Raw genomic sequence first — 13,705 nt, forward strand, 5'->3', positions numbered from 1 at the left:
GCTGGTCCCACATGTCAATGTAAGGGGCATGCTGAACTGCCCAGTTAACCTCCCCCTTTCCTCGTCGGTCTGTCTTGTGCAACTGGACACTCGTGTCACACGGGGCGGGGATGGCTTGACAAAGGCCGAACTGTCGCATGACTCTGTCGGGGAGGTGAGCCTCCACCAACTCAAAACAGATGAGCATTGTCATGGCACGCCACTCCATATGGTGATCAAGAAGATATTGGGGCATGGCATCGACTAAGTGAGGGACGTACGGATCCCACGTCATCTGCATTAACAAGCAGTCGTTAACATCATAATTAACTTATTAAAATAATGAACACGGTGTTAAATTAGTTTTTAAAGTGAACTATAACCTGAGACTCGCTCAGTCTGTCGAATGCATCTCTATAATACGGCAGACCCCTTGCTGCATGCACACGAGTAAGTCTCCGCCCTAGCCACCTGATTACATGTATAATAATAGTGTTCATGACAAAATTAATAGAAAATTAAAACCATATGTGGATAACTTAACAATAAGTCATACATACCGGCAACCGTATGCTAAGTCCGATGGTGGGTGTGGCGGCGCCTCATATGCATGCTCCTAATCGTCTTCCTCCTCCTCCTCGCGTCGACGCCTAGCAGGCATAGCTGGCCTACCAACTCGAGGTCAGATATAACACATAGGCCCTCTCGATCAGTAACATGAACCCGAATGCAGCTTAGAAACCAGGACCAACTCGAGGTGTTTTCCCCTTCAACTATTGCAAATGCGAAAGGAAATACCTGAAAATTAGCATCAACACTTGTAGCAACCAAAAGTGTGCCTTTATATTTCCCATACAAGTGTGTCCCATCAATAGATAACAGAGGCATGCAGTGTTTGAACCCATCGATGGAAGGCTTAAAGGCCCAAAACACTCGTTCAAATACCTCCATGTTGCTGTAATAAACGCCTTCAGCAATAGCTTTGTATTTCCACAGAACTACAGTGCCTGGGTTCGACTCCTGGAGGGCTTGCATGAATGAAGGAAGTCTGTTGTATGAACTCTCCCAATCCCCAAAAATTTCCGCAATCGCTTTCTGTTTGGCATACCACGCTCTTCGATATGGAACATCGAATTGAAATTTGTTGGAGATGATATGTTGTATGAACTCAACTCTCAAACATGGATCTTTCTGCACAAACGACTTCACATAGTCGCATATAACAGAGGAGTCCAAGTGTCGATGATCTCTGGGCGGAACTTCATTAACACAATTGTCGCGATGTGGGCCCTTGTAAGATACGATCTTAAAGGCACGTGTGGTTAGATTTGTTTTTGTACCACGTAGCGACCAACCACACCCCCTCTTGCACTTTAAATGAAGGACATTCTGATTCGACGTCACTGTGGTGTAGAAATGATTTCGCTCTATGGAATACAATTTCACCATTTCCTGTAGCGCTTTCTTATTGTCGAAAATCATGCCCTTCTCAAATTCTCCCCCGACACGAAACGAACACTGGCTCCCCGAATCACCCCAATGTATGTCCACCTCATAGTTCTCGTTTATTTGACTGAACCAAGGTAATGGAGTTCTAGCAACAACATCATCCACGGACAAATCGTTGTTTATAACATCTTCTTCATCTCTGTCTTCACCATCGTCGTTTGTGTCATTATACATATCAAGAACAGACAACTCGTTGTTTACAACAAGTTCAGCATTCACCAAAGTCTGAAACGGTGGTTTTCAATATGTTCTTGCGTGGGAGAGTAACTTTGCAACTGCATCGATGATGAAATGTCATTGTTTGAGGTAGATGGACCAGGTTGCTGCATTGACCCTGACGCCGTAAATTGTGAACTGAATGGAATGTCAAATTGATCGTCGTGTAACATTCTACTGAAAGAACCCATTCCATATTCAGGTGATGGAATGTTATATGCGGGCATTTGTAGAGAGCTTGCATTGTATGATGGAAGAAATGTTGGTTGTTGAGTACATACAGGCACCGTTTCCACATACAAATCAGTAGGAAGAGACCTCATTGCAACGACACCCCTCAAAACCTCCAAATGGTCGTCATTCAAAACAGGTAAGATTTGAATCCCGCTAACACTTTCAAACCTCATTTTGATGTTCACTTCAACACTTGTTGGCTTTGAACCAATTATAGTATAAACTTTCTTCAACAAATCATTGTAAGTCATACAAGGTTTCAATGCTAGCGGTTCCATTTTTCCTCCTCTATACTCGACATTGGGTCCGACACACAAAATTTCACCCCCCCAACGGCATAACAAAACAATCAATTGTGAAGCCATGTTCTACATAACATCAGACCACATATTAGGTGACACATATGCACAACTAAAACCACAATGATTCCAATAAATCCCCAAGCAAAGCGTACATACAACGCAGTGTTCAACAACATACTAACTTACCTACTTAATCTAACAATGTAAAATACATTTAAATGTACTTAACTCAATAATGTAGTTCGTAATTCCCTAAATGCTTCATATATGTAGTTCAACAACTAAATGCTTCATATAAATTATACGAAATTATACAACATACATATAACTATACTTAATTTCAATAATTAAACAACAATGTATTATGTAGTTATACATATTTCGCATACTTGAACAACACTATAGTACATACATTGTAAATTACAAACATAAATTCCCAAAAAACATCATACACAAGTAAAATAGTTAAATTCAAGACATACCTCAATTTCGATGAAAGTAGGGCGTAACAGTGTTGAACAAAGAAGGAGGATTAATTTTTATTGACTATGATGCAAAACTAAGCTACGGAATGTGATGAAATTGCTTCAAATATGGAGAATTGGAAGTTGGTATGCGCGGGGTTAGGGTTTGCAATTTGGGGGTTTGGTTGAATAATGAAGAACAGCGATATATGCTGTTAGAAATACCCGACTCTAAAACGCCAACGACGTTAGCGCTTTTGTGTTAAAAGTAAAACGCCAACGGCGTTAGCGTTTTTGTGTAAATATTTTTTTTTTAAAAAAATTTGCCCAGCAGTAAAACGCCACCCTTGATGGCGTTTTACCTTTGACTAAAAAAAAAAAAAAAAATTGCCCAGGGTAAAACGCCACCCTGGTTGACGTTTTATCCTGAAAGCTTAGTTTGGTAAATAGTTTTGCCACGCGTCTTGTTTGGGAAATTGTTTTCCAAAAACGCTCAGTTTGACAATTTTTCCCAATATAACTTCTTCCACAGATTACTATTCACCACATTTACCTTCTCCATGTCTATGTTAAACTTCCAATTTTGAAATCTCCTAAATTAATGAATTTACTAGTAAAAATGAAAAAAAAAAGAAAAAATAAATAAATTGAGGCCATCAAAGAAACCTTAATAAAAGCAGGTTGTCTGGGGTGGGTCCCTCGGCCTGCAATTTCATGAGCTACAAAGCTTCCTTCCCTCCCTTCCCCCCTCTTCCTTATAATTAAATCTTCTTCACGCACCAACACACCCACTCATAACTCCCTCCCTTTTACTTTCTCTCTCTTAATTCCCTGTTTTCTCTCTCTAAAACTCCATTTCAAAGCACAACATTCAACCTCACTCATACTACTACTACTGCTACTCTGTTACAACTATGGGCGAAACTATGGAGACGGAAAACGCAGCGTTTTGGCTTCCCACTCATTTCCTCACTGACGACGATTTCCTCGCCGACCAGAAACCTCACCGGACGTTGTTGAAGAAGGACGACCTCTTCTCGAACTCCTTCGGGTTTGACCCTAACTCGTCCCTTGACTCGCCGATTAGTTCCACTGAGACTGAACGTGGTGACAGCAACAATGACGAGAAGCTTAACATCAATGAAGACGACGACGATTTCTTAGCCGAGTTGACTCGTCATCTCGCTCAGTCTACTCTCCAGGACTCCCACAACTCCAACACCGAGGTAATATGCTAATAATCTCTTCTAATTCGTTCTACAAAATCAACTCATAGATCTGAGAAAGAGAAACTAAATTTGTTTGTTGATTTCTATTTTTAGAAACCATGGTTGTTCTCAACGTCGCCACAATCGACGCTAACCGGGTTCGGACCCTGGTCGAACCGGAGTGGGTTTTCGAGCAACGGTAGTCCGAACGGACCTTCACCAAGAGTTCCGTCACCGCCGGCGACACCTCCGCCCAAAAACGACGCCGCTTGGGAGCTCTTGTATGAAGCCGCCGGTCAAGTTGCTCGTCTGAAGATGAACGCAATCGCTGCTCAAGTTAACCACCATAACAACAACCAACAGAACAGAGGTCTTCTCGTTGCTCCTCGAAACGTTTCGCTCTCTAAAACGCATCATCACCGTCAACAACTCAACTCATTTTACGACTTCCCTCACTCTACTCCGGTACGAACAATTTATTTAAAATTTATTTATTTATTGATAACATTTCAATTAATTTCTGACATTTTTTGTATTTTTTTCCAGGAATTTCAGTATGAACAAGTGAAGAGACAGGGAAACACCGGAAACTTCTACTGTCAACAGCACCACCACCACCAGCAAAGGCGAAGTTGCGGCGGTGGACCACTCGGACTACCACAGTCTGCATGGCCATCTCTCCGACCCAACCACCACCGTCAGCCCAATGGAGGTGGGCCAGGGATGCGGGCCGTGTTCCTCAACGGGCCTGGGTCCGGCCCACCTGGAATGAAGCGTCAGTCAACAGGAACCGGTGTTTTTCTTCCAAGGGGAGCTGGTACCACAACTCGTCAAGCACCACCCCCTGAACCTCGCAAAAAACCAACTGGTAAATAAATTAATTCCTTCTGTTTTGGAGGAGAGAGAAAATAGTTGTATACACTTGTATTCGTTCGTAGTTGTAATGCAGTGCATCGTATCATCCATTTCTCGTTTCTAATTCGTTATTACGCCTTTGTCGTTTTATCTGTTACAACATAAAACCTCTAATGCTCTTGATTTTTGTTTTTTTTTTTTCTGGTAATATGAAAAAAGAGTTTCCACTATTTTTTTTTTCAGATCTGTTACAATTTTGAATTCTCTGTAATTTAGATTATTTACATTTTTGTTTATGTTTTGCAGTGATTCTCTCAGCGAGAGGAGTCCATGCTCTGAACCGGGATTTCGAGGAGGTTAACCCGAATGCTCATTCACGATTTGGGTCTGGATTGTTGTCTGACCACGGTAATTTCTTATTTTGATAATTAATTAATTAATTGTGTAATTAATTGTTTTAATTAAGGAGAATAATTAAAGTTATTGTGAAAATGTTGCAGATATTATAATGGCAAGGAGAAATGCAATTCTGGAGCAAAGGAGAAGTATGATAAGGAATGATGAAATCCGGCTTCCAAGTGACTGGACTTACTGACTTTGGCATTCTCATTTTCTCTCTCCTAGGGTTCTTTTGTTGAGGAGAGAGAAAATTTGAGGATTAGATCTTTTATTAGGGGTATAGTATATGGTTTTTTATATTAGAACAGGAGATTTGGAGGATGAAAAAGCAGAAAAGGAAGAAGAAAAAAACAGTAGTGGGAAATTGGGATGAAAGGAATAAGGGAAATGCAGATCTTTTCTTTTTTTATTTTTTAAATATTTTACATGTCTTTATTGAAAGAAGATATGCAGCTTTTGATGTTGGTGCTTTTGAAAGGGAGACTTCCATCAAAAGAAGGGTTAGAAGAAGAAAATACAAGTAGGAAGAAGTTAGGCATGAAATGCAAGGTTTTATTTTTTAAAATTTTCATGCAAAAAGCAAAATATTATTGTGGTTTGTAATAAAGTTTGGGGGGTTATTTTTAGGAATTTGTAGTAGTATTATTAGTGGAGTATTATATAATTAGGGGTTGTATTAGGTTAATTAGCTTGCTTAATCAAGGGAAAGGTGGATTTTGTTAATTTTCCCCCCTTTTCATATCTTAGTCATAATATATAAAGTGATTTGGGGTGATGACATTGCGTTTTTTCGTATTGATAAACACAAAAAAAGCCCTGTCAGTTTGATGTAATTTCCCCTTGGTGGGGTTTATAATTCAATAATGGAATCATAATAGTTGCCTTATTACTTCTGTGTTTCCTTCTTCTTATGTTAATTTTTTTTGGTTCGATAACTAGTTTAATTGGTAAAGTCCGAGTACCGAATTATCCAAGTCAATAAGTTCGGGGCCTTTTGTATAGGGCTGGTTTAAATGAAAATGGTGCTTAGAAATTGATTGGTCAAATTAGCTGCTGAAGCTATCATGTGAGATGAATGTGGCAATGAATGATAATGTAAAGGGAAGCAGTGGTGAATATCAACTTCAATTATTAAGCGACATTCTCGTGAATAGACTTTCTTAAGCTCTTCAAGCTTTATCATTTCGCTTTCACTGTTTTCTCTATTCCAAAATTATTGGCTATATTAGGCTTATTACGTTTGACTTTGTGGTTTAATTTGGTGGATTTTTATACCAAATTTATGATATAGGCTTACTCCTTCCCACTTGATTATTTTATGGTTCAGATCAATGCAATTTGAAATCTAAGTTATCTACTATAGTATATTTTTAATTTGAAGGTAACGTAGTACAAATTAGTCAATTAATTATATTAATATATAAGTACTGCTCTAAGTCTCTAATTAAGATTAAGTAGTGTGCTTATGCTTGTTTTTACCCTTTATTTTTATGGTTGTTAGGCATGACATAACCTGGAAACAAGTTTCCTGTGTGTTGAGACACTTATTGCACCAAAAGAAAAGACACTTGTTGATAGCGTCTAAACCCAAATTGGTGGCCAAATGGTTGGTGTTTTCTAGCTATGATTTTGGTCATTTCCCCAATTCTCCCACTTCACAGCTATTTCAGTTGAAAGTTTTGAATCATATTGCAAAACCTTATTTTAATTTCAAATTCATATTCAAATTATACAAGTATTCGGTCATTTTCAACCTTGGTAATGTTATATTTTACAACAAATACTACTTTTATAAAATTCATTAGATAGATTAGACCAATTATATCCAGAGTTTAAGAGATAGATGAAGTAATCATTCAGTGACACACTCAAAGTGTATTTAATTCTTGTAAACAGTATAACGTAATACGACATAACTATATACAGACACACGAAGTACATACTAAAACGATCAAACTGCACTTTAAGGCCACGTGTACACTATATCGTATTTGGAATACAACGCGTGTTACACAAGTCTATATCAATAATGTTCCTAGCTCTTTAGTGTGATTGCACACACATGGAGTTGATGAAGTTGGGTGTTAAATCCAAAACTTCATGCATGTACAAGTTTGGAAAGAAGATGAGATTATAGGTAGAGGGGCATGTAGTGTAGATGAAGGAAACTAACATGAGGGACATGAAAGGAGAGGATATGATATGTTGGCCCATAAAAATCAAACCAATGAAATACAAGAGGGTTCATGGCATGGGTGTAGGATGAAATAAAAAGTGGTACAACATTTAATTTACATAAAATAAAAATGTAAATAAATCTTTGTTGCTTGTACAAGAAGGGCAAGTTTGACAAAATTACAAGAATACAACTTACAAATGAATGTAGGGACACTCAGCTTTGTGTGTGGGTGGGGGGATGGGGAAGTGCCCACTAGGGTGTACCATGTCTAATTTTGTGGGACGACATCTCCTAACATATCTTTCCATTTTTTACTGTCTTCCTCAAATTATTTTTTTTATCTTTCTTTTTACCCTATTTTTATTTTTCTACTTTTGTTATGATTTTTTCATTTTTTTTGGGGTAAAATTTTAATCTTATTTTTCGGATTAGCTTTTGGATGTTTTTGAGGTTGAGGACTTGAGGCTGTAAAATTTTAAGATAAAGACAAAGACAAAGACATCCTTGGTGGTTGTGATTTTGGTGCTAGTTCGGTGGTTTTTTCTAACCCTTTTGTTGACTTGGTCAAACAAAATATAATGTTAATTATGCAATATATTCATGTATAATTTTTAATACATACGTTTCGGTAATTGTATTTTGCATTGGATGTTGGCCTCGTCATGCCGCACGCACTAAAAATATGTTGATAACAATGGTATAGAGTTAACTAATGAAATTTAAACCTAAAATGACAATGGTATAGAGTTAACTAAAATGACATGGATGTTGTCTAAAATATGAGCTTAAATTTTCAACTACATATTATACATTCTTAATAATGCTATATTAGAAAATTATACTCCATATTTTTAGAGAAATTGAATACTTTCTACACATCGAATAAAGTAGAAAAAAACATGTACAATTTCACGACATTTCAAGACAATACATTAGTACTCCGCGACATTTCAAGACAATACATTAGTACTCCGCGCGCGCGCACACACACACAAAAAAAAAAAAAAAAAAAAAAAAAAAAAAAAAAAAAAAAACTTATTTTTAAACATAACTATGAGTTGAAATTACAAGTACAATAATTGAAATTTTATTATGTGGACATGCAGGGTAATTCTTTAGGTAATGCTTCAATAAACCTTGTATTACTAGAAAAATACTCCCGTCACTTTTTACCTGTATTAGAACATATACATATAAAAGGTAATTTCCTCTTATTTATCATTTTTTTCACTAAAAAGAGCAGAATCAAGTATGTTCTGAGTATATAATTGAGCTCATTATCACTTTAACTGTGTATAACAGCATGAACCATCACTAAACATTGTTAGTTGTTACTTCAGAATAATTAATTAAAAGAAAGTTTAGTCAGACTTTTTAATTAACTACACTAAACAACAGTCTGGATATCTTGTGCAAATCCACTAATACCTGTAATTAGTAATATGTATAATATGATTATTAAACTAATATTTTAATTAATAACAACTTTAGACCCTTTAAAAAGCTAATTTTGGGTTGATCATATGATAATCAGCTGGCCTGCATAAGAATAAACAGATTACAGAGAATTAAGAATAATTATCTGATCTGTGTTGCTCAAGATCCAATGCCTTCAATTTTTTGACTTGACAGACATGCAAGGTTTTGGTCTTACTAACATTTTGTTCACTTCTTTTTTGTTCTTACATGAAATTATTCCTCATTTTAAGAAAATTGAAAAAAAAAAAGAAAAAAAGAAGAAAGAATTAGGAACTTATTTGTTTAATTGATTGAAAAGGTACCATTAGGCAAGATTCTTTAAGATTATTATATTAGCTAATTTGATTCAAACTTTTGTAATTTGTACTTGTAATAAAATCAATTCATTTCAATGTAGTTTAACTATGAACTTAGGCTACTTAGCAAATTTTTTTTTTAAAAAAAAAGAAAAGAAAGTTGGATTAGACAAAATTTGTCTAGTAGCATAAAACAAGGAGGAAAAGTCTATTCTAAGAAACATAATCCTTCATAACCGTAGCTTTGCTTAATAGTACACAATTATATAGTTAATCAATTGTTATTTGTTGATTCCATATTTGAATATGGCACAACTAATAAACTAATGAAGTAATTATGTCTTTAATCATCTCTCTGAAAATTGCATGTTCATTCTCTATCTCCCCATACCTAAACTTATCTACTAAACCACAAGTACAAGTGAGCACATTCCAAGTATTAAATATATAATACAAAGTACGTTGTGTATAGTTGTGAATTTACATTAGCTAATTTTGAAGGAAACACATAATTAAGTAATAGCCACAACCAATGAACTTGTATTACTACTCCATCCTCGATTATTGAAAAAACAAGTATTCTTGTTACAAACACAACACTAAACAAAACTTGTCTCATCTAGTAATGTTCTTACGTCATATGATGGTTTGAGGTTTGAATCCTGCCAAATAAAAGTGCAACCAGAACATTACATGATGTTTATTTTTGATGGTCGAAGCTTGTCAAATAAAAGTATGTAGGATGCATGAGAATATGAGATTCTATTACCTTTCTCTTTTTCTAGTATACTACCATGGTAATTTTACTTTGGGTCATTATACTATAATTGTTATGGTCTACTCTAGGTAAATCTACTTACCTATAAAGAAAAAAGGTATTATAATAAGCACCTTAGAGACAATCACATAATTAGATGCTAATGTTATGGTGTAAAAATATTAAGATAATTAAAGCTTTATTTTCACTTGTAAGAAAAATAAGTTTAAAACTTGATATTTGGCAAATTATGTTTTTTTTTTCTTCTTTTTTTCTAGCTTTTACCTCTAAAACTTTTAATTTTTTGCTTCTACCTCCAAAATCTTTTTTTTTTCACCTCCAAAAACTTTAACTGATGAAAACTTTAATTAAGAAAAAATATAACAGATAACTACCTTAATCTTTAAAGATTAAACACTACTCCCTACATCTCTTAATACAAAACCTCTTTTTAGAATTTATAAAGAGAAAGAAGCTTTTAATTAAGGGACGGAGAGAGTATCTTTTCCCTTTTAAGTCAAGGGTCAAACTTGTCACAAAAATCACCTGTAATTGGAGTATATAGATCAATTCTACGCATTACCACTTTGATACATAATTGGTTCTACCAATAATATGAAATTGTTACTACATACCTCAAAGCTTTCTCTAATAAGTTAATTAGAAAAAAGCACATGGGAAAGTTACATGAATAATGATGCTTTAAGATTCTTTTCTTGTGAAGTTAGTTACAAGAATTACTTAATAATTTTGTTAGAAATTCTAATATAATGCTCATACTTAGCCGTCAATTACGTGTAATTCATGCACCCAACTTGCTTTCGATGGGTCTACAAACCCTACATTCTACAGTACTAGAATGCTTTTACAAGTTATGTACAGTACTCAGTAATACCAATTTTTGTTTTAGTCCATTAGATTTAATCGTCTCTGGTACGGAAAATATAAAGTACGGCCCCCTTAAACTATTTTCGGTTTGAAGTTTTTGAAAATTCTCAACTAATATTTTGTGCTAGAAGAAAATACGAAATCTACGTTATTCACTTGTTCTCTACTTCTCTTCCTATGAAATACTTTGTATAAGTTTTCTTCCTCTAAAATATAAGGTGTTTTAAATTGATTTTAATACAGTCTAATTTGATTTAAGGTCTGTTCAATTCAGCTTAATTTCAGTTCAATTCAGCTTTAATTAATTTAGTTCAGCTCCAATCAGTTTAGTTCAGTTCAGCTTCCATCTCATAAAATATTGAGTTCAATTCAGTTCAGCTCTAATCAGTTCAGCTCAATTAAGGGTCTATTCTCATTAACTGAATTGAACTGAACTGAACTGAACTGAACTGAGTTGAACTGAACTGAAATGAATATTTTATAAGAGAAAGAAATTAGAAGCTAAACTGAACTGAATTGAAGTGAGCTGAACTGAACTGAATATTTTATAAGAGAAAGAAATTAGGAGTTGAATTGAACTGAACTAAACTGAACTAAACTGAAATGAATATTTTATAAGAGAAAGAAATTAGGAGCTGAACTGAACTGAATTTCAATGTAAGAGGGCAAGCCCTAAGTAAACATAAACAGACCCTTAATCCGAATTCATTTAAGCTAATTTCTTGTATTATGAGATTCAAATAGTAGGTTTATTTTTTTAAAAATCATTTTAAGCAGTAATAATTATTACTCCCTCCAATTACTACTCCCTCCATTCTTTAATTACATATCTATTTCTTTCATTTATTACTCACATAATAGATAGAAATAAACATATAATTAAAGGATAACGGCTTAAAATAATTTTTAAAAATAGACCTACTAGTTAACTAGTTTCCCTAACAAGTAAAGGGTAACACATAAACCGAAACAAGCTAAAAATTGTCAACAACAATCATCATCGTGTAAATAAATCACATCTTTACTTGAGGCTGAAAAAAAGCAAGTATTTACAAGAGATATGATATCAAATGAAATAATACGTGTGTTTTTCATCTATATATATCTCAATTGGTCCTTTTGATAATTGTGAAGGGAGAATGATTGTCTACAAATAGATACTCAATTAATGAATTAATCATATAGTATAAGAATATAAGATAAGGTCCAGCGCAAAAGATACATGATTGACATCATAGGCCCAAATTTTGCATTCCAAGCAAAGTACTTATTAGAAAAATCTTCATCCACATGAATTACATCAAAACATAAATTATATATTAAAGCAATCAATATTGGATTAAGCGTGTTTCTTAAGTAGAATTTTTTTAGTATAGGAGTCAAATTATGCAACCATTTAATGATATATCCAATTGGATTGATTACTTTACAACACAACTTTGATCAATATATGGTATAGTAGCTAGCTTTTTCCCAAGTACTTTTTATTGCTTCATCAAATAATCCCTTAGAGCAAGTTTAGCCCCAAGTCTTAAGACTTGATTGTGACATCATTTTTTGTGGTCCCCATCACAAATGATATCATCAAATTCTTGTTAAGACTCACTAAGACTTACAAAAATTTATCACTTTAGCCCTAAAACTTGAATATTTGACATATTATATGTAGAAAAGTGTAAGAAAAAAAGGGATAATAAAAATAAAAGTGAGGTGAGAGTGGTGGGTCCCAATCTCAAGTCTTAAGTTGAGTCTTGAAATTTGAAGACTCAATTTGAGGCTTGCTTGAGATTTTTGAAGAAAAATGGAAAAAGTCTTAAGCATAAGTCTTAAGACCTAAAATGATGATGTCACCCCAAGTAAACTTGCTCTTAGTCTTATCAAAATCCTAACTTTTTTTTTTTTTCTTTTTGATTTTAAATCCAATCACATTTTTGAATAGTGCAACAATTCACAATTCTTATTGAGCGACTAAGCGTATTATACACTCCTTTATTATACATGTATATATCGTGCAACTCTCTTTTTAATTTACCAATGATTTTTTTTTAATGATTTATTGTACTATTACTACATCTTTTTAACGCTTTGATTTCTAATTTAAATCCATCAAAAAAATCGGGGACAATTGGAAAACCGATCATATTGATCTCCATAATTATTTTGCTAATTGTCATATACTCTTTACTGCTAGTGCTTAGTTTCACTATCACAATATAATTATGACAACAACATTTTGATAAGCCTAATCAACGCCAAAAACAGTTTCTTAATTGAGAGAATTTAGGAGTAATTGTTAGTCTTTCATACAGAACCCATGTGCTATGATGTAACTTAATTAACACGATATGAAGGCTACCATGTGAAATTTCAGTTATCAATAATACGTCCATGCATAATTTTTTTGTTAGTTACTGCTTAACACTCACTTGGTTGTTGCCCTTGTTGGAGAAGTCTGATTTAAATTCATAGTTTACAATTTTGTTTTTATATACAAAGGATAATCCCTCTTAATTAGTAATTATCACTCTATATGTAATACAATGATGAATTCTAAACATTAAGAATATGTTGATGATTGTCAAGTCTTTAATTCGAGTGACCCCGAGGCAATTATTGGTTCGTGCACCTGTGCATCCAATGAACATAAAAACAAAACATAGTGATAGAATATATGATAGATATTTTGTTATAGAAGAATTTGTTTTATGCTCTATCACATAGATTATTATTTAATTCAATACACCATTAGCATTATACATCCGGATGCACGGATACGACTATTAATTTGCAACCTGTAAACTCTAAGTTAGGCTATGTTTTTTAGTCCAATCTTATTTTTCGGGACTATTTTGTTTTTTTTTTTTTTTATAGTTGTATATGGCTCTTAATCCAAAATTGCCCACAGCATTTAGATTTCTCAGGTTTATTACATTTCTTCAT

General features: G+C 34.2%; 2 protein-coding genes across 2 annotated transcripts; one reads left to right on the top strand and one right to left on the bottom strand.

Moving 5' to 3' along the window:
* Nucleotides 1–552: 552 nt before the first annotated feature.
* LOC110733685 lies at nucleotides 553–1,662 on the bottom strand. The gene has a single exon (XM_021913773.1). It carries the CDS (start codon nucleotides 1,660–1,662, stop codon nucleotides 553–555), a length of 1,110 nt encoding a protein of 369 aa, XP_021769465.1.
* Nucleotides 1,663–3,366: 1,704 nt separating this feature from the next.
* On the top strand, nucleotides 3,367–6,055 carry LOC110733363. The gene is made up of 5 exons (XM_021913397.1): nucleotides 3,367–3,930; nucleotides 4,027–4,377; nucleotides 4,459–4,780; nucleotides 5,074–5,175; nucleotides 5,268–6,055. The coding sequence occupies exons 1-5, from the start codon at nucleotides 3,619–3,621 to the stop codon at nucleotides 5,360–5,362; spliced, it is 1,182 nt and encodes a 393-aa protein (XP_021769089.1). The 5' UTR covers nucleotides 3,367–3,618; the 3' UTR covers nucleotides 5,363–6,055.
* The last annotated feature ends 7,650 nt before the right edge of the window (nucleotides 6,056–13,705 follow it).

The sequence above is a fragment of the Chenopodium quinoa genome, unplaced genomic scaffold (genome assembly GCF_001683475.1).
Source record: "Chenopodium quinoa cultivar QQ74 unplaced genomic scaffold, ASM168347v1, whole genome shotgun sequence".
NCBI classification, from domain to species: Eukaryota; Viridiplantae; Streptophyta; class Magnoliopsida; order Caryophyllales; family Amaranthaceae; genus Chenopodium; species Chenopodium quinoa.